The sequence below is a fragment of the Scatophagus argus genome, chromosome 5 (assembly GCF_020382885.2).
Source record: "Scatophagus argus isolate fScaArg1 chromosome 5, fScaArg1.pri, whole genome shotgun sequence".
NCBI classification, from domain to species: domain Eukaryota; kingdom Metazoa; phylum Chordata; class Actinopteri; family Scatophagidae; genus Scatophagus; species Scatophagus argus.
Genome location: NC_058497.1, coordinates 3599532 through 3626884, shown reverse-complemented (window position 1 = coordinate 3626884; position 27353 = coordinate 3599532). Strand labels below are relative to the sequence as shown.

The 27353-nt window shown below is 41.1% G+C and overlaps 1 protein-coding gene across 17 annotated transcripts in view; it reads left to right on the top strand.

Annotated features, from left to right (window-relative positions):
- Nucleotides 1–27353, top strand: part of phldb1b (pleckstrin homology-like domain, family B, member 1b) — a 106775-nt gene that overhangs the window by 50733 nt on the left and 28689 nt on the right. For all 17 annotated transcript variants that reach the window (XM_046388352.1, XM_046388356.1, XM_046388357.1 and 14 more), the window contains 2 exons: nucleotides 4305–4430; nucleotides 10747–12239. In XM_046388352.1, coding sequence (XP_046244308.1) covers nucleotides 4305–4430; nucleotides 10747–12239 — 1619 coding nt within the window. The remainder of the gene's footprint in view (nucleotides 1–4304; nucleotides 4431–10746; nucleotides 12240–27353) is intronic.

The window sequence follows — 27353 nt, the reverse complement described above, 5'->3', positions numbered from 1 at the left end:
AGTAAAATCTATACTGCAGCTCAAAAGCTGAGTGAGCTTTTTTCTTTAGCTTCCTCTACATCCCATTATTTTCTGTCAGAAGACACTGATCCACAATGTATAATGGCACACGCCACTGTTTCTGAATGTGCATGTGTTTGTGTGTGTGCACAGTATGTATGTGTTTCGCTGTCTCATCATGTGCTGTTCCCTGGTGGCAGCCCTCCTGTCAGTGATCACACAGACACACACATACACTGGGCCTGCAGGCTGCTGAGGTGTAGGGTCAGGCATCCCCAGGGGCAGCAGAGGTCTCAGTCAGTGAGTGAGTGTCAGCTGCCAGCAGCACTTTGTGCTCAGAGTACAGTGTAGAGCAAGAGAAACGTCCTCCCTCGTCCATCAGCCTGCAGCAGCCTCTGCACCACTGGGGCCTGCATGTCCACACAGTCACACCACACTGAAGCTTACTGTCTATGCTGGGTGTGACTTACTCACAGACAGAGTATGGAAGTTGTTTGTCCAGTCTCTATATAGTACATGAATGCACCTTCACAGAGGATAAGTCACCACAAGTAAGTTCTCAGCCTGTGAGAAATGCTACTAAATTGCATTGCATTTGGGAAATAAATGTCTATGGTTCCAGAGTCTTTTGAAGTTGGTTATATTTTAATTTCAGTTGGGTGTGGCAGTTTTGACGTCTCCCCAGAATGCCTGAGTGTGATGATGCCAGCTTAAATTGCCTACAGCATGTTATGAAACATGAACAGCTAAAAACAACCCCTATGAAATCAACTGGAAGTAGCTACTTCACAGGAGGGTATCACATTTAGCTAAACCTTTTCCACTGGGATATGAATCAATAATGCACTAAAAATACAATAAAACAACTTCACGTTCGCTGATAATACATATAGTTGGTATATATGTGCTGATATGGAGTTGTAGTTATTAACCTTATTCACTGTTGTTTTTCCAAAGCCTCTGACACATGCACTGTTTGACAGAACTGCTGAGTAAAAATGACACAGTGTGCCACAGAACCATCACCAAACCCCTACAGGTCTCCGAGCGAGAGACGACTTTGTCAGATAAACGCCGCTTCCAGCTATGTATTTTTGTTGGAAGTGACTGAATTGATCTTTGCCGGGAAAGATCATGTTGGTGCAAGTCAGACTCAGAGTGTGTGCCGTGCGTCGGGGAGGTGGAGGGAGGAGAGCGCTGCTGGCGGAATCCAGGGGAAACAGGAGCTAGGTGTGGGAGTCGGATGACTGCTGAAGTGGAGAGCATGAAGACACGGTGGCTGAGCTGACGTGGCTCTGCGGACCGCAGTATTAACATCCTGACGACTGCTTTCAAATATCCTATTCAGCATCTTTTTGTTTTTCCCTTTCATGAGCAGACTGATGGTGTACTCTTTTTCCCAATATCGGCAGAAGCAATTTAAGCTGTGGAAAATACCAACCAAAATTATGTTGAGGATGGTGTCGTAACCACTGAAGGAAACGCTGATGGAAATTCTAAAAACTGGCCTCTTCACTCTCCATACAGAAACTGATGGTGTAAAAATGTTGCATTTGGTTGGCATGTGACATTTATTGTCCCAATGTAAAGTATAAATTTAGCTGGTATTTTGCACCACCACTGTACTAGTCAGCAATTCTTCACATGGTGGTGAAGTGGTGGACAGAGCAGACTATATAACTGTGTTCATCACGGGTGATGAAATTTTAAATTTAATTGCATAAAATAGAGTGTAATCGTCTATAAAATAATCATAAAGAGGTACCAATGCCTTTGATTTTTAGGTTAGCGGACAATTTTAAATTGAATATACATATGAATGTGAGCATCAGTGGGCGTCTGTCTGAAGGTGTTATTGTAATGGACTGCTAACCTGTCCCAGGTGTGTCCTGCCTTTCACCCAGCCTTAGCTGGGTTGAGCTCGAGGAGTGCTCTAGTCTATGAGCTGCATGTAACTTGCCACTTGTCAAAACTGAACACAACACCTGTAATCAGGTAGCTTTTTCCCCGTGTGTGTCCACCCAAAATAAAAGGACACCTGGCTTTGTTGTACACCATTGCAGCCCCTTGTGTAATGGAGAAGGTTTTGTCATTACCTAAGGACTCGTGTTCTCCGCTGACGACAGACAGGGGTCTTATCTCCGCCTGGGCGGAAGACCTTTTACTCGTTATCACAACAGGACAATGGTACTATATTGAGAAAGCAATAAACATGAGATCTCTTATCAGTTATTGAGCTTGTGGCACATGAAGGGGCTGAATTAGATATATGCATTATGTCCTATGCGGACATGATTGATTGCACCATGGAAACTGAGCGCGTTTGTTGGATCTGAGTTATGTCATGTTAGTGAATACAGGCACGATCAGTGTGAGGAATGGCACTATGATAATATTCTGTCCCTGCTGCTTCACATGAGAGACACTTTGTATCAAAAACAACATCAGCAGGTTATTTCAGCTTTTTATTCTCGCCATTTGCATGTGCAGCACTGGGCAACTTGAACCACTAAATCATTACTTTGGTCATTTTGGAACTTTGAAAATAATTTATATACTCAAATTTACATATTAACACTTTATAAAGTGGATGTGTCAAGCCTGTTAGCACACAGATTCTTATTTACACATTCAGTGGATACAACATTAAATTTGTGGGCCATAAGACCAAAAACACTAAGCTGAAAAACACTAAAATGCTGTATGCAGCTAAGAGGAAGTGCAGAGTTGGATAATGATTCTATGTGAGTGTGTCACTATGAGCGAGAGACATTCAGTCTGAACTGAAGCAGCATCTTTAACTAACAGCACTCCATGTATTATCAAGTGAAAAAGCAATATGTAACAACAAGTGAATGTATATGTGACAGTCCACCTAACAGTGTTGAGATGATAGCGTTAAATCCCCATTCACATAAAAACCTAAAATGAGTTATAGACCGCATGGACTGGTAAGCTTACCATAGCTGACAAACATCTAATGAACTTTGAATCCTTTAGATAGAAGACTCAGCCTGTCATCATTTTGTTTACTGTAAATAACTGTTTTAGAGCATCTTATCTCCTTAATTGGATGTATTTCCTGTAGAAGCAGGGCGAGGCGCATCAGATAGCTCAGCTGTATAAACCAATGGGATTTCATTTAGCAAGAGAAGACAGACTTATTTGATGTTGGGGATATTTTACTGATTAAAATTTAATCTACACGTAATGCAGATCTTTTGATTTTGAAATGTATGCAAATATGTGGTTTTGCATAACTTATAAATAGCTCATTTTTGTAAAGTGTAAACTGATGTGACATTTAAAGATCTCCGTCTTGTGTATTGGCTGCACTTTTCCTATCATCCATCATCGCCTTAGCCTCAGGGAATCTGTGCCCTCATGGTTTGTTTGTTGACCATTGTGAGCACAGATTTTTCTGAGTCAGCACAGTCTGTATGTTTTGTTGGTTCCTGTCTGAGAACTTTGCACTGCATACACCAAAACTGTCAGAACAACTCTGCTGCCTGTTCTTCACCTTACTTAGCCCACTGTTGGCTGTTATGGCAGTGCTCTGTGTTTCTATCCAATGTAGATAATATTGAAAGTCGCAAATGGTTTTTGGATGATTGTCCTATTGGTCAATGGGAAAATATGATTATTCCCTTTCTTTCTTTCAGCCAGCTGGATGAGAAGGTTGTTAGTGCTCTCATGTCTGTACAGTAAATATGAAGCCAGAAGTGGGAGCCAGCTAACTGTTTTTGCTGTTCTCACATTGGCTATAAGGAAAAAAGCTGACATTGCTAGCTTTAAGTTTTAAAAATTCCTACTCACCAGCACTGCAAGCACATCTAAAGCTTATTAATTAACACATTGCATCTTGTTTGTTTAATTTGTAGAAAGACAACTAGTTGTGATTTTATGGGAAGTACAGTGCTGTTGAGTCTTTATTCTAAGTTAAAATTAGTTTAATCTTTACTACAGAGACATAAGAGTGGTATCAGTCTTCTCATCCATCTTTTAGCAATAAAGCGTAAAAGCATATGAAATTATTCCTGTAATTATTGATGTATATTCACCAGATTATCTTCAGATGCTCGGAAGGTGACTGGTGCAGCTTGCTAACTCTTTGGAATACTTTACTGTGTTCTGATGAATAATGGGCCAAATTTCTTTCAGTTTGAAGATTAACTGACCCATACATTCTCACTGAATCTCAAAAAACTTGGTTAACTTGTTTGAGTTGTTAATTTTGTAAGTTCCTTTGGGGTCTGTGAAACAAAGTTAATCCAAGTCCAAATTATGTTTGTGCTGTTTTTCAGGCTGTATGCTGTGTTTTGGCCAGTCAGCCTTCTTCCGCTTCAACCACCCTGAAGAAGCCTTCAGGATGAAGAGCATGGTGCCCCAGGGAGGCAGTGTCTCCACCGGGGACTACAGGCTATGTCCAGGTAGGGTGTGATAATGCAGGCTCATATTACTCCATTCAGTAATTTTACTGTATTTTCAGTCGACTTTCACTCAACCTTGAGACCTTAAAGATCATATCAGGGTTTTCCTCTTCCCCTAACAGCCAGTCCAGTGTGAATAAAATACACAGTGACCCTTTCTCACATCATTAATAAGGTTTAAAAAGACCATTTCCCTCCTGAAGTTCCAGTTTCAGCTTTGCTTGTATGAATGAATGTGCTGTATTGTTGCAGACCCCAGCAGGCAGGGCACTGTATTTTACAGGTGGATGTTTGCACAGCAGTATTTGACATTTTTCCTTTTTTTTAAATAGCTGAGCAAGAATAAAGGAGGTGTGGAAGCACACGACAGTCTGCTGGAGCTAAAACAGTATATTCATCGTTGATATATGACAATGTATGGCTTTAATAGTAGTCTGTTAACCTGCAATTTAATTTTGCTGACAGATTTTAGTTTTAGTTTGATTGATTGTCATTTTCCTTTTAAGAAATTAGTCCTTGCTTTAAAGCAGGGGTGCCCAAACTTTTCCCTTGGTGAGCCGAAACTTAATGGTGGGCCATACCAAACATGCAGCACTTATGAGGGCATTTTTAACCTCACAAAAAAAACAACATTGACATTGACAACATTAAAACATTGCATTATGCATTATTATAATCTTTTAAAATTTGAGTGACAAAATTGAAGGCTTTAGCGGGCTTCACTTTGGGCAAACCTGCTTTAAAGACTAAAAGACTTACCAGAGACACATACCACATATACTGAGTTGGTTTCAGTGACAAAAGAAATATTATGTGACAAATACAAACTTCTCATAGTTTTGTCAACCAAGTGTATTAAAGGTATCAATTACCTTTTATGTCTGCCTGCAACAAGACCATTGTCAGTATCAGCCTGTAAAATGCAGTACCCGTTCAACCCTGCAGCCTGACTGGTCCCCAGCTTGGACCTGGTGCTTTAGTTCACGCCATGCATGTTTTATGAGCATGTCATTCCACTGCGTCTCCAGGCAAAATTTTCAGCTGCTTGTGTGTACACAGTGTGAGTGCATGCGTGTGTGTGTGTGTGTGTGTGTGTGTTCTGAGTGCTCATCCTGTCAACCACACAGCTGTAAGTGTATCTCTACTAGCAGGGATGTGTCATAGCATCTTCTTATTTCCCTCCTTTTACTGTGGATGCTGCCTGCCACTGGGGGTTAAGTATAGCACACAGGCATGCTGGCTGCTGTTGACTTCCTGATCCAGTAATGAAAGCCTTCCGTTGTTTGGAAACGTACCATTTTCCTCAATTATGCATTCCTGAAGTGCATTCAGATGAAACCTGCTTATACCACTCCCATGATAATCTGGGCATATCCGTCATATCTACTTGGAAACACAAATCACGCAAACCCAACATAATAACCCAACTGACTAAACTTTTTTATGAGGCTATACATTCTCCAGCTTTTCTGTCTGAAATAAAACAATGATGTCAATTTGTAGTACAGGTACATCAGAGCCGAACCATGCTAATATATGGTGTTATGGTCAGTTTTTGCTATAAGACATTAAAATCTTGGACCAAGGGTTACATTGTTGCAGTTTGCAGCAGCCTATGAGGTTGGCTAGAACTCAGTCTTTTGGAGTACAAGAGACTGTCACTGTGCTAGTATCTATACCATATTCATGGTAACATGTTCAAGAGACAGGTGAGCAAAACGAGAGGATTATGCTTGTGACAGCACAGGATGTAAGCATTAATGGCTTCCCTCTCAGCTGAACTGTAACATTAGTAATCCAATGTATTTTTTGGCACCTTGAGCACCACGAGTGAAGTGCCATCTAGTTCCATTATAGTTCCATCTAGTCCCAGACATTACTACAGCGTACAGCTTAAGAACAATCTAGATCATACATATCAAACTCGCGGGCCGCACTAACATTAAACTTTCATATTAAGGCCGGGGCCACAAAGTGTCGTGTCATGTACCGTGTCTTATGCCGGGGATTAAAGCTGCATTTGTTTCTTGTAGCATTTTATTTTGGATGTGTCCCACCTCCGCTGAATGAAGATCCTCTACGCTAACATCAACCGAAATGATGACATTTTTATGATGTGTGATATTAGACTTATTAAGCAGCAGTTAAAATAAGCATACCTCGCTTAGAAGAGGCCGCATACTTCTTTGAAATACTGAGATAAGCACCATGTTGCATTGCAGGAAAAAAATAAACTTTTTGTAGGTTCAGAAAAGTAGTAGGCAAACATCTCACTCACTTCTGATGAGAGAAAAGCTCCCTGCTGCACCCCAGATCAGACACTAATTTCAAGTTCATACTGACTGCCTGTGCATCAGCTGTAAATGTGCGGTTGAATAGAAGGTACAGATCTGCTCTCATTAAACCCCATTATGTGCCTGTTATGGTACAGTTGTGCAAAATGTACTTCTCATGTTGTGACGGCCCACTGACCAGCTGTCTTCAGCCAGCCGTCTTTCAGTTACCTCCTCTTTACTGATTGGACGTTTCCTGTGACTCTGTCAGACCAGCAGACTGCTTTGTGGCTCTGAGTTGCTTACTTAAAGAGGGCGATGGCTGGAGTTACAGTATCTTTTTCACAGACTATTTATAAAGCTCCGGTTCCATTCTACTGTCTGCCATATCTCCAGCTTCCCTCCCTGGGTTTCACTTCCAGTCCTTTCCTGCACCCAGTCACTGTTTATCTGTGTGCTAGTCTCACTTTTCAATAAAAGGAATTATCTTTCCCCTACTGGGCTGATGTATCTGTCACTGGCTGCTCGATCGTTTGCGAAAAAGTTTGCAAAAGGCAGGCATTAGTTTTTAAACTAATTACTTTTTAAAGAACCTGGGACTGACTTTGGGACAACTCCAAAACTTTATATAAATTATATTATATTCTTAAAATATAGAGTCAAATTTAACTTCTGTTCTGAACACTAGTTAAATCTAATTACCATCATTGAACTAAATACTTGTACTTAACTTAAATATTTGCACTTCATGCTATAATTCTACTCTAATTCTTCTCCAGTCTACAAAAATTAAATATTGTACTTAATGTACTACATTTATTTGACCAAAATAGTTACTGTGCAGATTCACATTTTACATACAGCTCATAAAATAAGATGCACAGAGACAAATCTGCAGCACAGAGACAATAACAGTGACAGTGACAGGACACAAAATCAACTGCTGTAAATCTCGCAGTAACTCACATCACCCTCGACAGGAAAAGCTATGTCAAGGTAGCCATGACATTGGAGTAAGACGATTTGCCTTCAAAATAAAATTAATACTCTTTTGAGGAGAATGGCGTGTTTCAGCGAGGTTTTGAAGGATCTAATCTCACATAGAATTTGTGTGTATTGAAATGTATAGTATTCCATTACCTTTCAGAACACTAGGGATAATGCTGGTAATGAACAGACTCAATCAGGACTGACTTACATTATATAAGTCTGTCACGTTGAGGTGGACAATACAGTTTAACATGTATTACTGATTAATTTTTGTTTTAACAGCACATTTAACTATGCCACGTACCAAGTGTATCCTCAGCGTGGACGTTAAGTAGCAAAGTTGTGCTTTTATGTTGAAGGTCTCTACCGGAAAAGCGGTGTTACGTTTAAAATAACTTTACACCAGTAGTACCGTGGGCTGAAGCGGTGCCTAGCACCTCAACCCCCGGCTGAAATATCACCTCGGTGGTGAATCTCCATATCTCCCTCGGTGTATGTGGAGCCAGGCACGGCACGGCAGGGCTCCGTCACACCCGGTCTGTAGCCGGTGTCCGGAGGATGTGGGCCTCAGTGTGTGTCATGTAGCTGGTGAACCGCACTGAAACTGACCGGGTCGCAGTTTAATTCCTTCATGTGAGTAGCCGTACTACTTAATGCCTGAGCTTTGGGCAAGATAAGTGATACGAACCGGTCACACGCCAAACTCCACAAAAAATCTGTAGTTTTATCTTTCATTTGCTTTTCTGGAAAGGGGCACACAGCGAATGACTTCGTTGCATACTTAACTCGATTCATTGCAATCTGATTTCTCATTCAGCGTACAGGTGGCCAATAAATATGTGCTTTATTCGGGGAAATAATCAGATCTTTCGCTTGGGTCACAATATCACAATGTGTTCTGATCGGAGCAAATTCAGGGAATGGCAGATGGACCAAGCATATGTTTAAGCAGCTAGAGCTTATTGACGATGACATCTATGCCGAATTGAGGAGTTTCTTTAATGTAATAAAAAGACTTAGTCATATTGTATCAGACACTCATTATTGCTGGCAGGTAGGTTAACATTAGATTGCCATATTTTTAAATGAAGTTTGACATGGTGTACACGAAGCGATGTAACCAATGACATCATTGCACGGGCTTTCTCTTCTCTCAGCAAACGGTTGCTTTTATTTTTGTCACCCCACCCCCCCTCGTTTTTGACTCTACGTAAGAATCAAGCCGGTTTGCTGTCTGTTAGACACGATGTGACATTGACATTCACGCGGTGCTCCGCGGATAGAATGCCTGTAGACCTTAATGCTATATCATTTGCATGAAAATGTTTTCATATTATATAGTGGTCAGGTTGTAATGAGTGCAGAGCTTCGCAGTATGGCAGAGTCACTATAGGGGAGAAGGAAGCTGCTGCCATCTCCGTTGAACAAGCACAGCTAATGTATTATTTGTGAAGCTTGTATATTTTAGAGCATTTTTGGCCATTGGGAAATCACTCTGACGTCATCTTTACAAATCTTTACTTTCTCGTTTTGTCTGTGCTGTCCCATGATTGTATTATCATTTGCTCTATCCCACAGTCATTTTTAAAAATTATTTCTAATGTGATTACATCACTATAGGACTTGACAGCTCTATTCTTGTCTAGTCATCTATTACCTCTCAGTGTTTTCACTGATGACTCCACGACGCTGCAGTTATTTTCATGATACCATTTAAACAGACAAGAAGTCCATTTAAACAGATGTCATATAGCACTGATAAAACCTGATTTGTGCTCTGCTCCCTGCCTCAAGGCCATGCTGATGACTCTCCCACGTGGCGTTCGTTTCTGTTGTAATAATCTACTATGCTGACATTAGAGGGAGAAAGAGAGAGGGAGAGACGGTTAAGATTAGATTACCAGGCCTGTGTCCTATGTTGCTTTTGGGCCACACTGTAATTGGGTTATGTAGGCACATTTTCTCCTGATCCCTATCCAGCGCACAGGCCTGTCGATCTGTTCATCTCCTCGGCTGTGTCCGTTATACTTTCCTCGCCGCTCATTCCTGCCGTCCCTCCTTGGCCTTCATGCTTACCTGTCTAGAAAACATTGGATTTATTAATGATTTTTTTTAACATGTCTTAAATAGTAAGGTTCTGACTTGACTTAAAATGTAGAAAGCAGCAGAAGCAAAAGAGAGCAGAAATATCATAATATTGATTGTTTGACATATACTGCAATTGCGATATGCTTCATTATTAGTGGGAATAATCATTTTTGCATTACAGTTTTCATTTTAACTGAAAAACATTGCTCAATTTTAATACTGTTTTGTCACACATTTTCCCTATATCCAAAAATTACTGCTTCTGCCATTTGGATATTGCATTTGGCTATATTGCAATTTTGGTGATGTTTCACCTACCTGGGCAGCCCATTTGGCATCCATATTTGAATACAGGCTTTGAACCTCTTGGCTTATTTTCTGCACTTAGACAGAACTAAACTAAACCAGGAAGGAAAGAAGATTTTACATTAAAGCACCACAGATTTTATGGTATAAGTAATTAATTATGTGGTGGGGTCCCTGTCAGGCAAAATATGAAAAATTTGTGAGAATGCATGGAATTTCATTGTTCTGTAGTGCTTTTTTTTTTTTTTTTTTTTAATGAGCGTCCTCACTACCGTTAGAGAAAGACTGGTAAGGTGAGCTCATTCGGCAGCTTTGCATTAGACCTCTCTGATGATGGGTAATCAATAGATAATGCAGTATTGCATTCTTGGAGAAGGTCGTTGAGGGTACTTGTGTTAAGAGCTCAGATTTTATTGCTTCAAGTACTGGTCCATGGACCCCCACCAATGATGAGGAGGCTATCTCAATCTGAATGCAGCCTAATGACATTTGTTGTGTTCGATACATTTGTTTTGAAATAAGAAAGCCCATTACAATATCATTCTTCACTTCAGGACAATTTATACTCCAAATTTAGACATGTTCTACTTTGTACCCATTGTATTTTTTGTTTTGTTTTATAAGATGCAAGCTGATGAGAGTTGTTTTTTCTCTCTCAGACACAGACAGCTTGGTCAATGGGAATCACCAGGCCAGTTCAGCCCAGTCTGCACCAGCTGCTGGAGAGAGAGTCCAGTCCGAGCACAGTGCTATTGTCAGCTCTATTGAGAAGGACCTCCAGGACATCATGGACTCCTTAGTCATGGATGACCCACAGCCTTCTTCCTCGGAGGGTAAAAACTCTCAACCCATTCCCCACTCTCCTCTCTCACCAATGGTCAATGGAGGGGGGCGGTATCTTCTGTCCCCACCTACTAGCCCAGGGGCCATGTCCGTGGGGTCCAGCTATGAGAATACATCCCCTCCCTTCTCTCCGCTCTCCTCTCCCTCGGCAGCCAGCAGTGGGAGCTTTAGCAGCCCGTCTCCTAGCGGAGGACCCCAGGACCAGAGTTCTTCTCTGCCGCCAGTGCCTGTACGCTCCTCTAGTTACAACTTCACCGCCCAGCCTCCACCTGTACCGCAGCCACGGACCATACTGCCTAACATTAGCAGCAGTGGGGTGGGCCAGAAGTTTCAGGAAAGCCCCAGGCTGCAGAGGAAACTCCTAGTAGAGACACCTCCAAGCCCCAAGCCAAGCCGCAGAGGACTGGGCCAAGATGGGTCTGAGAGCCCTCGACAGACCCCTCTTCTGTCCTCTTCTGAGTCTCTCAGTAGCCGAAACATTGTGCCAAGTAGCCCTAGACTCACTAACAAATTCCCGGCCTGTCCATCCCCGACGCCCTCCAGTCCCAGGACCAAGACAACCACGGTGCTCCAGGAAAGGCCTGCCAGCCCTTTCAGAGAGCAGAGCAGTCTCACTGATTGCTCCTTAATTTCCAGCCCATCTAAGCAGCTTTCCCAACCCACCAGAGCCTTCCAGCCTCCACTGGACCCCATTGTGCACATCATTCAAGGATCGCCACTCCAGCAGCATCCACGTTCGCTACAGCCCCCTGAAAGCCCTCGCATGGCTAGGAGAAACCTGGAGTTAAACGGTGGCAGTGTAGGGGCCAGCAGCATGAGAGAACTGCCACCTCTTAGTCCCTCAATGGCTCGTAGAGGGGTTCCAGTACTCCCAGGGGCACTCCCAGGGACTGTCTCCACATTGAGGACTCCAGATAGCCCCTCGAGTCTAGGAAAGTTTGTTCCTGAGAGTCCAAGGCTCCGACGCAAGTCTGGATCTACATCCGAGGAGCCAACGTGCAGCAGGGGGATCCGAGCCCGCAGTCCATCGCCTACCTCTATGATGATGGAGGGCAGTAGTGGTGCGGGAGTACGGAAGGCGAGCTTTGGGAATTCCCTGTCACCTGCTTACAGTCTGGGTTCCCTGCCTGGCTCATCCCCCGTGGCCAGCCCCAGGACCCATAGGAAGATGTCTGCAGGAAGACCCCACCCTGGAATGAGGGAGAGGAAGAACAGCATCACTGAGATCAGTGACAATGAGGACGAGCTGCTGGAGTACCACCGACGACAGAGAGAAGAGAGGCTTCGAGAGCAGGAAATGGAGAGACTGGTGAGTCAGGAACATATGGTGGTTCACACTTAAAAAGAACACATTTCAGTCATGTAGCTGTTACACCATTTAAACTTAAAGGTTAAAGCACACTGACTTGGTACATGACAGGGTTTGAATTCATTTCTTGACCTGATCGAGAAAATACCAAATGTTTTACTCACAACCTTAAGTGTGCTTTACAGTAGAGTTGTTTTCTTCCTGACAACTAATCTCAATGGTATTGGATTCTTCAGGTTTAGATGTGTCATCGTTTTTTTTATGCTTATGACAGTTGAGTATTTTTTTAATTATTATTTTAAAATCTTTTTTTTAATTTGAAAATGTCAAGAATTATGAAAAATTATTTAAAATTCAAAGTTATTTAAAGTTATTTCAAGTGCCTTCAATTTTCAATAGTAAAAAACAGAGAAACCCGGAAAATCCTGACAAGCTGTTGCTTTTCTTGATAGATAACCAATGATTGCTCAACTATCAAGTTTAAGTATGTAATAATTGTTTATATATTATCTAATTATTTTCTGCGATGGACTAATCACTGTTAATGGTTTGGGTGCTACTTGGAAAGTTAACCCAAAATTACACCACCTCTCTGTCCTGAAACACCAGACAAACTCAGGTCCAGTCGACTGTACTTATGTAGCGCGCAGTTATTTTAGAGGAGTTTAAAGTGTGAACATAGAATAATCCACTTTGTATTTGCAGGAGTTTAGGACTGGAGTAACTGGAGGGGTTTTGACATCTACACTGCCCTTCATCTCTGTTAGGTGCCCTTGAGCAAGGCTTTCAAATCCCACAACTTATTCATGGTTAGTTTGACAGACCTATGTGTTGAGGCTATGTCTGTTTGTAACTATGGAGAAAAATGCAGTTGGACAAATTTCAGCGTTCTGGATGAAACATCTAAAAGTGGTGGCCGTTTCTGTTACAATTTATCAGTCATGATATCAGCAGCAGAATGAATGAATAGAAATTAAATTAATAGAAATTTCAACCAAGGTTTCACCTGTGCTTCATCCCCGACACATTTCAGCTCTTTCACCAGAGTCCTGCTCAGATCTTCTGCCAGTTATGAGAATGTTGGGGAAAACTGGTTTGTTTATTCAACATTACCTTGGTGTTTGGAAGTGTACTGAATGCACTGGTACTCATGAGCTTTGGATTATGCTACACGAGTAGTTTGATAAGGTTGTGCAGCCTTTCATAAAACTGGTCTATTGAAATTAGTTCATTTCTTTTGGCAAAGTCAATAGATGATTTTAGATTTTGTTTGACAAAGAAAATCTTTCTAGTGTGATATGAGGGCATTCTACTGCTGACGTTGGGGCTGGTCATAAATTCGCTTCAAACACCCTCAAACCCATGATGACTGTCCTATAAGAGTTTATCTGTAATAGTAAATGTTCTTGCAGAGATTTGGTCTTCACTCTGTGTGACCTCCTGAAAGAGGAGAATGTAACGATTGCTCCATTTTTGTTTGGAAAAGGAGGAGTAACCAGGCTCATAAACCCTCTCGGCGAGCTGTCTGTAACTTGGCGGCCTGCTGTCTAAACTGCTGCTGACTTACAGGCTCCGGGTGCCCAGATGAGCCCATAGCAACCACATTGTTTGTTGTTGCCTAATCTGAACTGAGGGAGGAGGGAAAAACGTCAGACATCTTGAACTTGTCTGCCAGTCTGAATGAAACTACTGAAACAAAGGCCTTTAAAAAGTCTTTATATGTGTTTATGCCTGCATGAGAGGCCGTTTGTCTGCCCTGCTTGTAATTACAAAATGGGTGTTTTTGGAAGTGTGACACTGACTGAAGGCAGCTCAGCTGGATGACTGAGACGACATGCCCTCTGTCTCTGTGGACCAGGTTGTGTTGTCGTACCTCCTATAGAGGCATGGCAGTAAAACAGTGTGTCATCTGTGCCAGATCTTTACATGGAGACTGTGTTTAACCCTTAACAACAACAGTAGGCTCGGCTAATTGCTACAAGGCCAGAGAGAGAGAGACCCACTTAAGTTAAGAGTATTATCAGACCAAAGTGAAACCAGTCCTGTGTTGCCGTCTGTTGCTATGTTCACGTCTCAGGTTGGGGTATGGACAGACATCAGACACAACCCGGGGCTAGGGTTAAGGTTACAGTTAGGAGGATACCCCAATTTCTGACCCCAGTATTTTTAATCTCACCCTGTGATTCAGTCTCATAGGGTTCTCATGCAAACTTTGTATTGATGTCAAAATATTAATTTTTGCTAGTTATCTTCATCTTCTTCTTTTTTAGGACCGCCAAAACAGTTATTTTTATTATTGATTTGCGCAATTAATCGTCCCATCAGAGTTGCCCAAATTGAACGAGAGTTACATCTTCCAACAGCTTCAACAGTCCAAAACCCAAAAGACTCTACATTTACTGTCAAAAATTACAAAGAAAAACAGATAATTGTTACATTTAAGAAGTTGAAACCAGCAAATGTTTGACAGTCCTGCTTGGAAAAATACTGACATGATTAAATAGTTATCAACTTATTTTCTTTCATTAGCTATTTGTGGCAGCTCTAGTGTTTTTGTTAGCCAACATTCTCTGGTGTCTCCTTACTGTGTTATTCTAACCACCTCATGCATGTAAAGAGGGACAAAAAAAATTAGAAACCCCTGATATAAAGAAATTTAGTCCAACACTAACACAGGGTCCTCACTGATTAGCATCTTTTGGATAAGATCATCAAAAACTGGATGTTATAGGCCTCTTAGTAGATTTCATGGCGGAGCAGTTGTATTGAATCACATTAGATTGTAGAGGTGTACCCCCAAAAGATGCCAATGAGTTTATAAAACAGACAGTGTGCACCTGTACTCCCCATATTATCCTTAGCATACCCCAGTGAGTCAAACCCCTTGATGAAAGGTTAATAGAGCAACCTTTGGACTAGTACAAATTATATGCTCTTAAAGAAAAATATTGACATTAGATAGCGCAAATCGGTCTCAGTACATAAGCTGAGAAGCACATTTATGTCAAGTAAGGCATAGAGGTACAAACGAGGTCTGCCTGAGACTCAGAGGCAGGATTCCTCAGCAGCCTGTTATGTTGTTGTATTTTTCAGAGGCAGAAACTCGCAGTTCTTTGAGGAGGCAGGGCGTGGAGCTGCAGGGCCTGTAATTAGTCACAGTTGACTCACTGTCATGACAGATTTTTTGTGCCCCAGAGCGTCTGCATTTAAATCATTTCACACACAGCCTGCTACTCATTCACACAACTGATTACCAGAAAACAAAGTTATATGAACAATGAGTCTCGGAGAAGTTTATTCAGGAAAAAGAGTCTTATTGTGAAATCAACAGGAGTACACAGCTCAGAGGCAGCAGGAGGCTGCTGGGAGCTCTACGGCTCACGCCTGTTAGTGTTGTTGAAATGCAGTTTGGCTGACTTATTTAGTTGACTAATACCTCATTGTTTATGTAGTACATAACCTGAAATATTTATAGTGTTGTATTCAAACTTTCAGCCTAATTTTCTGAGAGCTTTAAGGAATTATTCAGTACTTTTAATCTATTTCAGCAATATTAGCAAAGAACTGTTTATGGCAGTAGTGTTGTCACAATAACAGAATTTTAAACTTAAATACAATACTGGTATTAACAAATGACACTTGATATTTGTTTTGTTATCAAGGCATAAATAAACCAAGTCCCCAGGACACAGTGCTGGTATAGAAAAAAGTCACCAAAGACATACAAAAATTTGTAATCTAATATCTGTGCAGCACTGGGTTGAGAACCATGTTTTTTGTTTTGTCCGTCAGTCTGTCCTTGTCTGTCTTATTCTCGTGAATGCAGTTTCTCAGGAACGCCTTGAGGGAACTATTCATTTTTCTATCCAAAAGGTCAAAGGTCAACTTCACTATGACATCATAGTGTTTTCTGTCCATTATTCAACAGCATGACTCAGGAACAGGAGGAAAGATTGTGACCACATTGGGTGACGTTAATCTTCAGAGTCCACCCTGAAAGTGTCCTGATTGTAGAGATCTTCTGCACTGCCGGGCTGAAGATGTGTGTGAAGCCTCCACAGTTTAGAGTGTGTAGCTTCTTTGCAGAAACATCCCTGTTTGAGGCTTTGCAGTCCACCTCAAGCTCATTGGTTTGATGATACTGAGCTTCAGGTGGTTGTTGTTCACCATGTGATGAAGCTTCCAGTAAGTCACTACATTTATTGTGTCAGTCTAGATGGACTACAGCTTTACTAGTTTGTGGAGGTGTAGAACTGCAAAGCTAGTTTTTATAGTTTTGGTACATTCAGTACTGTCATATGTGCAAATTAAATCGTTTAACACATGGTACTAAAAAGTTTACTTTTGACAACATTAATTGGCAGCTTAAAACAGTGTTTGACCTCAAATTTAAGCGCCAGATGGTATAAAGAGAGAGGACTGAAACCTCAAGCCTACTTGCTTATTGACCAACATATACAACAATACTGAAAGCCAATATTGCATGGAATATTTTGTCTAATCAGTAAAATGACATTTGAATATATTTATGTTTTGTGCGTATATTTGTGTTCATGTTGTTCCCAAGAATGTTAGCTGGAATTCACATCATAATGTGTTGCAATGTGCAATTTCTAAATCCATCATGAGGAATAATATGATGTAAAGGCTGATGCTGAACCTTTGGCTTGTGAATCAAGCTGGATGCTTTATGACTCGACTGAGAGGAGGCTTGAAAGCTCTTCAGCTATTAAAAGATGAGAAGGTGAAGTTTGCGATGAAGAGTGTACCCAAAGGCCCAGCTGTTTGTCTTTCACCGTTTATATATATATATATATATATTTATCATACCTTAATATTATAATAATTAAATATATCCTTATCATATTTGTGTGTTTCCCAGAAGAGACTTTTTCATCCTGAAAGAAAAAATTAACAGGAAAAACACTGACAGCTCATGGGAAGATGTGCATCAATCTGACATATGAATTGGCAGGAATCATTAAAAACATCATCACAACAACCATGCTGGTTAAGTGATACAACAGTTAGAGTCCTTAAGCAGTACTGAGTTCAGCTTCATTATGTTGTCCTTGAAGACAGTAACCAGTCTGAGAGGGAAGACTGTTTTTCCTGTGTCCATCTGATCCCAGCTGTCCAGCCTGGCACTGCTCTCTCCACAGGGCTGTCTCAGTCTCTTGGCAAACCCACTTGGCATATGAAGCTGCAACATGCTTCGTCTGTGGCAGACACACACACACACACAGACATGATGAGATGACCTCAACTCTCCCATGTCGTGAGTTATGATTACGCCATTGTTTTTAATGGGCAGACCCTAGGCTGCCTTTTTGTAACACGCTCATTCAAACCAGTATGTCACTGTTACTTTGAAGAGGCGTACAGTGAATTTTACATTTTCTTTGCATGCAACTTGTATTGTCAAACATTCCACCTGCTAATAAAACTATGAGGCTTCTCCCTCCACCCAGAATAGCAAATGACAAAGAAGCAGGAATACCATTTTGTCAGGTGCTGTTCACTTTATTTTACACAATGAAACATTGTCTGTTCCTGTTTAATTTCCAGTCGAATTAGCTAGCTTGACTTGCATGTGATGGCTGGGAGGGGGCAGCCAGAATCCTGCTGTGGAGAGGCAGATATGTTGTTGCAGTCCTTGCTGGTTGCTGCTGGAGGTCAGTGAAAGTCCCACATTGCTTATCGTCCTTAATGATGACCCACATGAGGTGTTTTCCTAGACACTCGAGTCAGTGTTTTTTCCTTGTGGAATCACCCTTGGAATATCAGGGTTGGCACTTCAGTTTGGAATATTTTGCCTTAGGTAGAGATTGGTTTTAGTGGCACTTTAAAAGGAAGTCAGACTCTGACCTTTATCATCATCATAAGTCAGACTGCACTGTCTCTTCTGTCCTTTTCTGTCCTCTCCTTTGTCTTTCTTTGTACCGTTGTCATTTTCCAGCCCAGCAGGATGTCACAAATGCCAGTGACACAAAGACAAGACTTTGTTGCATGGTTGGAATCTTTGCTACTGTCCATGAGGATCAGCAGACCAAATATACCCTGGAACAGATCACCACATGCGTATACCACCATGTTACAGTACCCGACCAAATATGTTCTGCTCCCAGACATGCCCACCTCGACTGCCAGATATACCCTGCACCTACACTGATACAAAGTGCTGTACAAATTCACTGACTTTATTCAGGCTCAAAGGGAGTTATGGCACTACTGCATATCATTTTCCTTACACAACAATGCAGTGTTTAGACTACAGACTCAACCTGCCTATTTGCAGGTTTGTGACAGTAGTTTGAATCAGCAAGAGGCAGATTGCTGTTTGTGGTTGAAAACTAAACAGGCCTCAACAGATAAGACAGTGTGGTACTTAATCTGGGACAGATGACTCTGTTTCTCTGGCTGTCCAAAGGAAAGCTGCAGTAATCCAGTCATGAGACAGCATCAACAAATATGCCTCATGTGGATTCTTTCTCTCTACTGAAGACCAGTGTTAGATTAGCACTGATGATTTGCTGCTACTTTTATTCTTTCTGTGATGTTTAATTGATCATCAGAGAACATAACAGCAGTTCAGTCTGAAGCCTTAGCTGGATCATTTTTATAATGTAATAAGGAGTGTGTTACAACTGCAGCAGTTTTCCACTAGAGGGGGTCATCTCACTGCACAGTGCTACAGTGGCATTTCACACCCAAATACTAATAGCTACACATCCAGTCAGTTTGAAACTTTATTTGCAGTAAGATAACAACAAACTAACAATAAACAATAAGGTCGGGCTAAATAACAGTCATGTGAATAAATATTGTTAAAACAGGTCATCTAAATAGAAGTTTGTCATAATCCAGTAGATCTCTGCTGAATGAGACAGCAAACTTTATAAAATGTTATCCATCAGTGAACAGCAGACAAATTTATATTCTGAATGACTGTATTTTCATGATTGTTGATTTCATTGGGTTTTATTTATTTGTTTACTGAATTTGATTGGATTTATTAATCGAGTCACTGACTAATCTTTGCAGCCCTAACACTTTTAAAGATGTCTTCTTTGTCTCTGTACCTCTCAAACCTCAGTATTTTTAACATTGAAATCACAGTTCATAAATAAATGGCATCAGTTCTTTCAACAGTTGTAGCATGTACACAGACAAACAGATGAATCGTGCAGTGTTTCATTGTTGTCCCACAAAGCTTGGAGGGCTGAGCCTTGACATTTCCCGTAAGACACAGAACCGCAGTATCCAACCTGTTCCATTCTTCCTCCCCCTCCCTCATTTAAGCTTATCCAAATGTTATTTGGACTGTATTTTTTGACCACTTAAGATAAACTGACCCCTTACTACTTTTGCTGTGCAGCCAAAAGGGAAATAATTACAAGCAGTCACATTATGTGCAAATATGCAGCAAACTCAGCCTTACTCTAAGCTTCAAAGCATGTTTCAAAGTAGTTATCTACACCAAAAAGTTTTCTGCACTTAACAGTGGAAACTGGAGTCATTATACCTTCTGCCTGGATTAAATTTATCAGCCTATTTCAGGTGAAGCCCAACCAGTACATACAGTGTAAAGTTCTACTTGGCTTTTCTTAGAAGCAGCCGGGAAGCGTCCTCCCACTCGAGGGAGTCCTTATGATCTCTAACTCCGCCCCTGTCCTCACCTCCTCTCACAAGACCTGAGTGGATGGGGGTGGGGGGTTACATGGGGGGGTAGGCCGCTCTCCATCCATCCCAAAGTAGCACAGCCAGTTGTGAAATCACTTTACAGTACAGGAGGCGCCGTGTGGAACCAGTCCTGTTACAGAGCTGTAGTATACCGATCCTGAGACTGTGTGTGTGTGTCATGGACCGGTATCATGTGCTGCATGGCAGCAGGACTGTGCCGGCGCTGAGACAAGGTCTGAGCAGGGAACAGGCCATGGTGTATCTGCTTGCTCTGGCTAAAGAGAAGCCAGTCTTTGTCAACAGCCTGGCAGCACTCATGAAGGTAACTGATGCCACTGCTAATATTAACAAAGCTCTCTGGCTGGATTTAAATAGACTGTGGATGTTCTTGTGATGGGCTCTTTGGTTTGGTTTGGATAATGTATGTACTGTGTGGAGAGGCCTCTTGCCTACATGTGATGATGTGGTTACAAGCTGGCTCAGACATTAACAAGGGCAGCTTTCAGACTGCTTCTCTACATGGGAGACTTCTCGTGTCGAGCTTGTGAAATATGTGCATTTACAGGCAGGTACACTTGTTGTGTAGGGGCACTTAGAAGTTACATAACCAAGTGAATCAGTAGAAATCTGCCGTAAGTTCTCAATGGCAAAACACTCAGCTTAACTCTTAAAAGCTACATTTTACCTCACAGAGTACAGGAAGGTGACGTGCTGTTTCTTCGAAGTAGAAGGTTAACATGGAGGAGAAATCTGCTGAATTACTCAGTGCAAGTTTACTGGAGGTGTTCACCTGGTACCATCTAAACAGATGTCTGTCTCTGGACACTGAGAAGGGGCTTTAATTAGTATCAGCTTCATTGGTATATCAAGTATATGTACACACATACAAGGAAATTTACCCAGTTTTAACTGAGGTTTAGCGCCTATGTTTTTACAGCTGATGTTTTTGAGTTAAAACTGTCGAAATTTTGCACAAATATTCTTTACATATTTCTATTAAAAGTCATAATAATCATATTCTCAAGACAGTTTTCTGGGCACTTACAGCAATAGTTCTACATTTATTTATTGGAAAAAAAACAACATCACAGGACTCATATAATATAATAAAATATGTAGGGAAAGAGGGGACGAGATTCAGCAGAAAGGAGAATCTTAAGTTTCAAAATCTTGCCAGCAAATTGTCTTTGACAATGTCAAAATAGGAAACAGACTCGATCTTTGCCCAAAAGTTAAGAAGTCATAAAGTAAACAACCGTTTTCTTTGTGAGACACTCACCTACTGACTGAATGAATAACACCAGATGGAGTTGAAGAACTCCTTTACACAAACTGACTGCTACAGACTGTATCTCAGGAAGATCTTGAGGAAATTGTTTCAAATTTGGACAAATGTCCACTTGGACTCAATAATAATAATCATATTATTAATAATCATAATAAACCTATTTTATATAGCACCATTCCTACAAATAAATGCATGATAAAGATATTGTAACCTGGCTTTTCCAGTTAGCTGTGTGAATCCTGCAGTCTGACAGCTGGGCACTGTGGGTTTAGTACGGCTGTTTACTTTGGCTGGCATGCTCTCTAAATCTCTACACGCTTTCTCGTGGATATACAGCACGGCAGCTCACTACTGTACCAGCCAGATGCTATTGACTTATAGTTTTGCGGGAGATATTGATATTTAATCTCCTAATTTGTTCTGCACAGTATATTGTTCAGCAACAAACAAAGCTGATGCAACTGACTGCAGATATTGCAGACTTGGTCTAATCTCTGTCTTATAACAACAGTCAAGCCTGCTTATGATCAGCAGCAGTGTTAAGGGAATGTGAAAATAAGAGTCCCATCTAGCCTTTAATCACTGTATCTAGTCTTTGATGTTCTCATCTCTATGCTGGAAGTGTTTGACATGATAACTGGAACCCGGTCCTCACTTGATGCCCTCGGGGCTTGGATCCCAGTTGAAGTGGAGACCTTTGCGGTTTAAATGCCAGTCGCCCCCGTCGGAAGCAACAACTCCATAGTTTCATCTTGAGATCAGTGCCAGCGACACCAACACAGAGGACCACTAGCTTTTTATCCAGCGAGGTTGGCTGGCGCTGGAGAGCCTCCTTGTCCTATTCTCTGTGCCTGGCTTTGATGCTTATGTGCTCCACAGGGGGAGGAAAGCAGCAAGAAAAGCACAAGCAGAAAATAAAATAAATATCTCTTGTTAGGATCATCTTTTTGTTCCTCCTCTGGGACCTGAAGATGATGAACCCTCAGAGGAACAGATCTTGAATCTGATCATGAATGGGGTTTGTTTTGCAAGCTGTTGCAGAGCGCTTGCAGATATATGTAGAGAATAAGGCTTTGTTGAACTTTCCTGGTTTAGTCTTGAAATACTATGCGCGTGAGCTTTCTGTTTACGCCTGTGACGTAGGTGATCATGGCAAAGAATACGGCTGCACGCTGAAGCAACTGCTCTGATCAAAGGTACACAGACGAGGAATGGCCCCCGGGGTGCTCGAGGAGGAGGAGGAGGGGAAGAGGAGGGAGAAACATTAAAGAGCATGAGAGAAAACAGGAGACGATGACTCTCAGGGGAGAGTGGGAGACATGAGGAAGAGATGCTGACTGCTGGGAAGATGAAAATACAGAAAGTACAGAGTAAAGTGAGGAGATCATGCAGACTAAATGAGGAAAAACTATGTGAGTGAGATGTAGGTTGTTACTTTAGAAAACTGTCTACTGTACATATGAGAGTAAATAAGTGGGATTATTCCTAATTGCTGCACATTTACTGTAGAAAATGTCTTTAACAAAACAATGTTGTTGTGCCCACTATCCATTCCTGGTCACCAGTCAGTTGCAGGGCCAACACACAAAGAAAGACAACCAAACACTCTCACACTCACACCTAGGGGAAATGTAGAGTAGCCAGTTAACCTGATGTGCATGTTTTTGGGATTGTGGGAGAAAGCCGGAGAAAACCCACACAGGGAGAACATGGAAACTCTTCACAGAAGGGCCCAGATTGGGATTCAAACCTGAACCCCTCTTGCTATTAGGCGCCAGTGCTAACCACTGCACCAGCATGCTGCCCTGCACCCACTAATTCACTTTAAAGAGGAGATAACAGTTGGCTAAATAATACTCCAAAATGAGTTTAAATCAACATCAGCAAAGGTGAAACAGCACAATAAAGATACTCAGTTTCCCGGGATGAGTAAAATGCCACAATGGGCTAGTCTGACAAACCACGTCTGATCAAGTGGTAAAAAAGAATTAGACAAACAATTTTTCCCTGAACTAAGGCGTGGGCCATCTCGCTTCCTTCTCACCTCTGTTGAGAGTTGCACATGCATGGTACTGATCAGGAAATCATGAAAAAACAAAGACCTTTATGAGCTGAAGTGCAATGACCATTTCAGTTATCCCAGTGGATTTTTTCAAACAAATAAGTATTGTGCAGTTTTCTGTAAGTTTGATAGCTATGCAGATAAGATTTATTATTTGTTATTTCATCACTGCTAAAAAATTAGCTTTGTGCAAACAAAACTAAAAGCAAGCACATGTGCGCCGTATCCAGCTCACAGCAAAAGGAAAAAGGCTCACACATCTTGTTGAGTCAAGTGAACAAAGTGACGTTTTATGCAAAGAGGTTTTAAGAGAAATTTAATGTGATGTTATTATTTCATTGCCCCCCGTGGTTGCAGAAAATGCTGTTAGGCCTGTTAAGCTGTTTATTGATATGCTGATTATTTTCATAATTAATTGATTAATGGTTTAGTTTGTAATATATTAAAGAGAAAGTGAAAAAAATTGTCATTGCAATTTCCCTGAGCTCAAAGGAACATCTTCAGATTGATTGTTTTGTCCAGCCAAGTCCAAAACCCAAAGATTGTCATTGATAACAAAGCAGCGAATCCTTACAGTTAAGAAACTGGAGCCAGTTCTCAAGTCTTGTAATTGTGTCACTGATTTAGAATTTCCCATTTGAGCAACTGTTTTAGGATAGCAAAATTTTGGAAGATACATCGTGAACAGTAGCTTCGACCTCAAAATGTGTTCGTCAAACCCTGCTGTCACGAGAGCCACCCACTCGGTGAGACCTGGAGGGCTGTGGAATGTGTGAGCTGGTGTCTGGGTGAGGAGCTGGGGGGGTTGATGGCCACAGCTTGGTGAACTCTGGGAACCAGGCATCCTTCCACAAACTCAGGGTTGTCTGGAAGTATAACTCCTCCCTTCTCATAGACACTGAGTGTAGAGGGCTTTGACCCTGCACTAAGGCTTTCTGTAAAAACTCACATGTATGGGATTTACACTAGCTGTACACTAGACTAATGTAACTTAGCCACTGTAAGGCTTCCTTGCTTTACATGTTGATTAGTAGTTATGATAGATAATATAGTGTTTTAGGAATAAGAGAATACATTTCTGGGATAAAATATTACCGTAATTGTTCATTGTTAACTTGTTCTGCTGCATACAGGCAAGTGCAGAGTGAGTTGCTGCTATTTAAAGTCTACACAAAAAGCTGACATAAGTCATGAAGCTTAAAAGGAAAATTCACGTCTGCATTCAGATGGTTATTACACATGACTTTAGTGTAGGACTACATTGCTTTGCAGGAGGTGTTTAGCAAACATGGCTAAAGTAAGCTTTGTGTGTGTGTGTGTACTTCATTGTTGGTGGGTTCAGACTTGTGACTTGGCTTTTCTCCTTATGCCCTGGTGACACAGCAAGACTCACAGAGGCTGTTTCAACTGAGATAGATTGGCTTCCCTCTGAAAACAATGTATTGCAGTGTGAGGTGTCATTACAGTTAGTAGTATATAATGTGGTTATATTCCCTAAGTAGTTGGACTTTTTGTCTCTTAACAGCTAACTTCCACATGTCTGTTTTGCTCATTGATTGTGTCAAAATTAGCAATGTGCTGTTTTTTAAAATCTTTTTCCAGCAATTTCTTTTTGTCTTGTGATACCTGCAGTTACCCTAAAAAATGCACAAACAACTAACTTTATGCATGTGTGGTACATGCTGTTGGATTAGCATCCTGTAAGTAACAATAGCAGTTTCCATATCTGCCATATTCTGACGATGGAAACATCTCAGATATGAATAAATATAAAGCCTTTGTTTTGGACTTAAGAAACGTCTCTAAACAGCAGATGACTGAATGCTGTTGTGGAGGTCTGTTACCATCACCCTCTTATCCTCCCTGAGGATGGGGGTTTGTTGTTGTGGTGTCATGCAGTGGGGGTGTAACTGGCTTTTACAGGCCAGTATTTGTGCATCTGTCTTTTTGCCAAGCTGCCTTGGTCTTAATGTGTGCCTCATTTCAAAGTTTGAGCTGTTACTTCTCACAGCATCCACCATGAGAGTGAGTAAACTCAGGTTTTCATTCTTGATTCTCGGTTAGAGGTTAATGTTAGACACCAGATTTCAGGTTAATGGTTGGAAAGCCTTTTTTAATTGCTCGTGATGCTAATTTAAATAAATGGAAGTTGTTTGATGTATTTTGAGAAATATTTTGTAGTCATCCAGCAGGGCAAGCCAGAATGGCCAATATTTGCACAGCCTCGTTTAACTATTGTGGAATTATGTTGTTAAAGACAAACCCTCAGTATTTCTAACTGGGACATGGGAGCTTGCCCTTTTGGCAAACGTTTTTGATTAACACACTGAAGTATTGTGCGCTACCTTGTTCCTTCCCAGCCAGCTCTCGGAGCCCTAAGGGAGCTGCTAATGATATCTACAGAGAGACTTATAAACCAAAGGTTTTTCAGTGCCTGTGGCAGCAACAACCTCAAAACATCAAAACTCTTGTGGCATTTAAAAGACCCACATAAGAAAACAGTAAATATGGGATTCACTTAAATCTGTCAGCATGCAGTTGGAGTATAATTTGACAACAGTTTGCATATGTCAGGCATCAAATTGGATGCTGTGTCAAGCTGATTTATGTTGAGGCCAAACACATTTAATGGTATGAAGTCTGCCTGTGATCCTGCTCCTCATCCATCACACAAGTTTGGTAGCTTAAAGACTGTCTGGCAAGCAAATGAGACACCGAGAGTGTCGGCTTTCAATCAGCTTTTTTGACAAAAACAAGGCAGGCATCAGAACGCTGAGTGTTCTAATCCATGTGTCTGTTCAGGCAGATGTTGAGTGGGAGGACACATGAGTAGTTGTAGACTTGCCAGTAAATGATTGAAGTTCAGACTTCTTTTTTTTCTTGTGAATACACAGCACTGTTCCACAGCCTAAAGGGGTCGTTTAACCCACCCACTCAGTTAAAAGCTAACTGGTCCCAGATTACAGGTTAAAGCTAATGGAGGGCCTGTAGCTCTAATCATACAGATGCTCCCTCAGTGGGAAAGCTATGCTCACTGCGGTCCAAGAGGGACGATGCACCCGAGCATTTATTTGAGAGAGAGAACAGTTTTATTGCAAAGAACTCCTGCCTGACAATAAGCAGGACCTGGACTAGATGGTCAGAGCAAAAGCAGTGATTCTGTGGGGGTTCTTAAGCTTTTATCTTTGGGACAGACCCTCCTCTGATAACAAACAAAACATTCACTTTGTTTCTCATGAGGTACAGTTAAATGAAATATATTTGACCGTATCAATATAGAGTTATTCTTGGCATGGTGGTAAACCAGCTGAAACTGAATTGAAATGTTGAATGCAGGCGCTTACAGATGTGTTTCACTGTGAGTTTCAATGTGAGCTGAATGGTCCATCAAGTATTCAAAGTGAATTAGTCACGCCATGTCAGTGTATCATTGTTTGCTTTTTAATTGATTACCTTAATTTTGTCACTCTGATCTGTGCTTCATTAATGCTTTAAATTCTTTCAACTAACTGTTGAAAGAAGAAACGGCACTCTCAGTCTCTTAAAAATGTAATGTTGGACTCAGAATTAGTAAAACGCATTGTTTCTCAACATTAGCTATTCTAAAGCCAGTGGTGGAAAGTTACAAAGTACATTTACTCAAGTTCTGTAGTTAAGTACCATTTTAAAATACTTTACGTGAGTATTTTGATTTTTAGCAACTTACATACTTGTACTCCACCACAATTAAGAAGGAAATATTGTACTACCAACAATTAAATTCTGAAGTAATATTATAGATGAAGATAAAACTTCACAAGCCATCCAGAAGATTAACTGCATAAAGTAGTTAAACCAGAGCTTTGACGTTAAAATGATGAACAAATTAATCAGTAATTATAATCCAATAATATAAAGCAAAATATTCTGAAATATGTCATTCTGCATGATAAATACTTCCTGGTAATGGTAATACTTTTTTAGTTTTACTTATGCAAGAATATGTATATGTCTATGCTCGATAGTGGTTCTTTTACTACATGGCAGGACACAAGCTTGAACTTCTAGCTTTCAGTTATTCACTCCATGCGATTTAAACAGT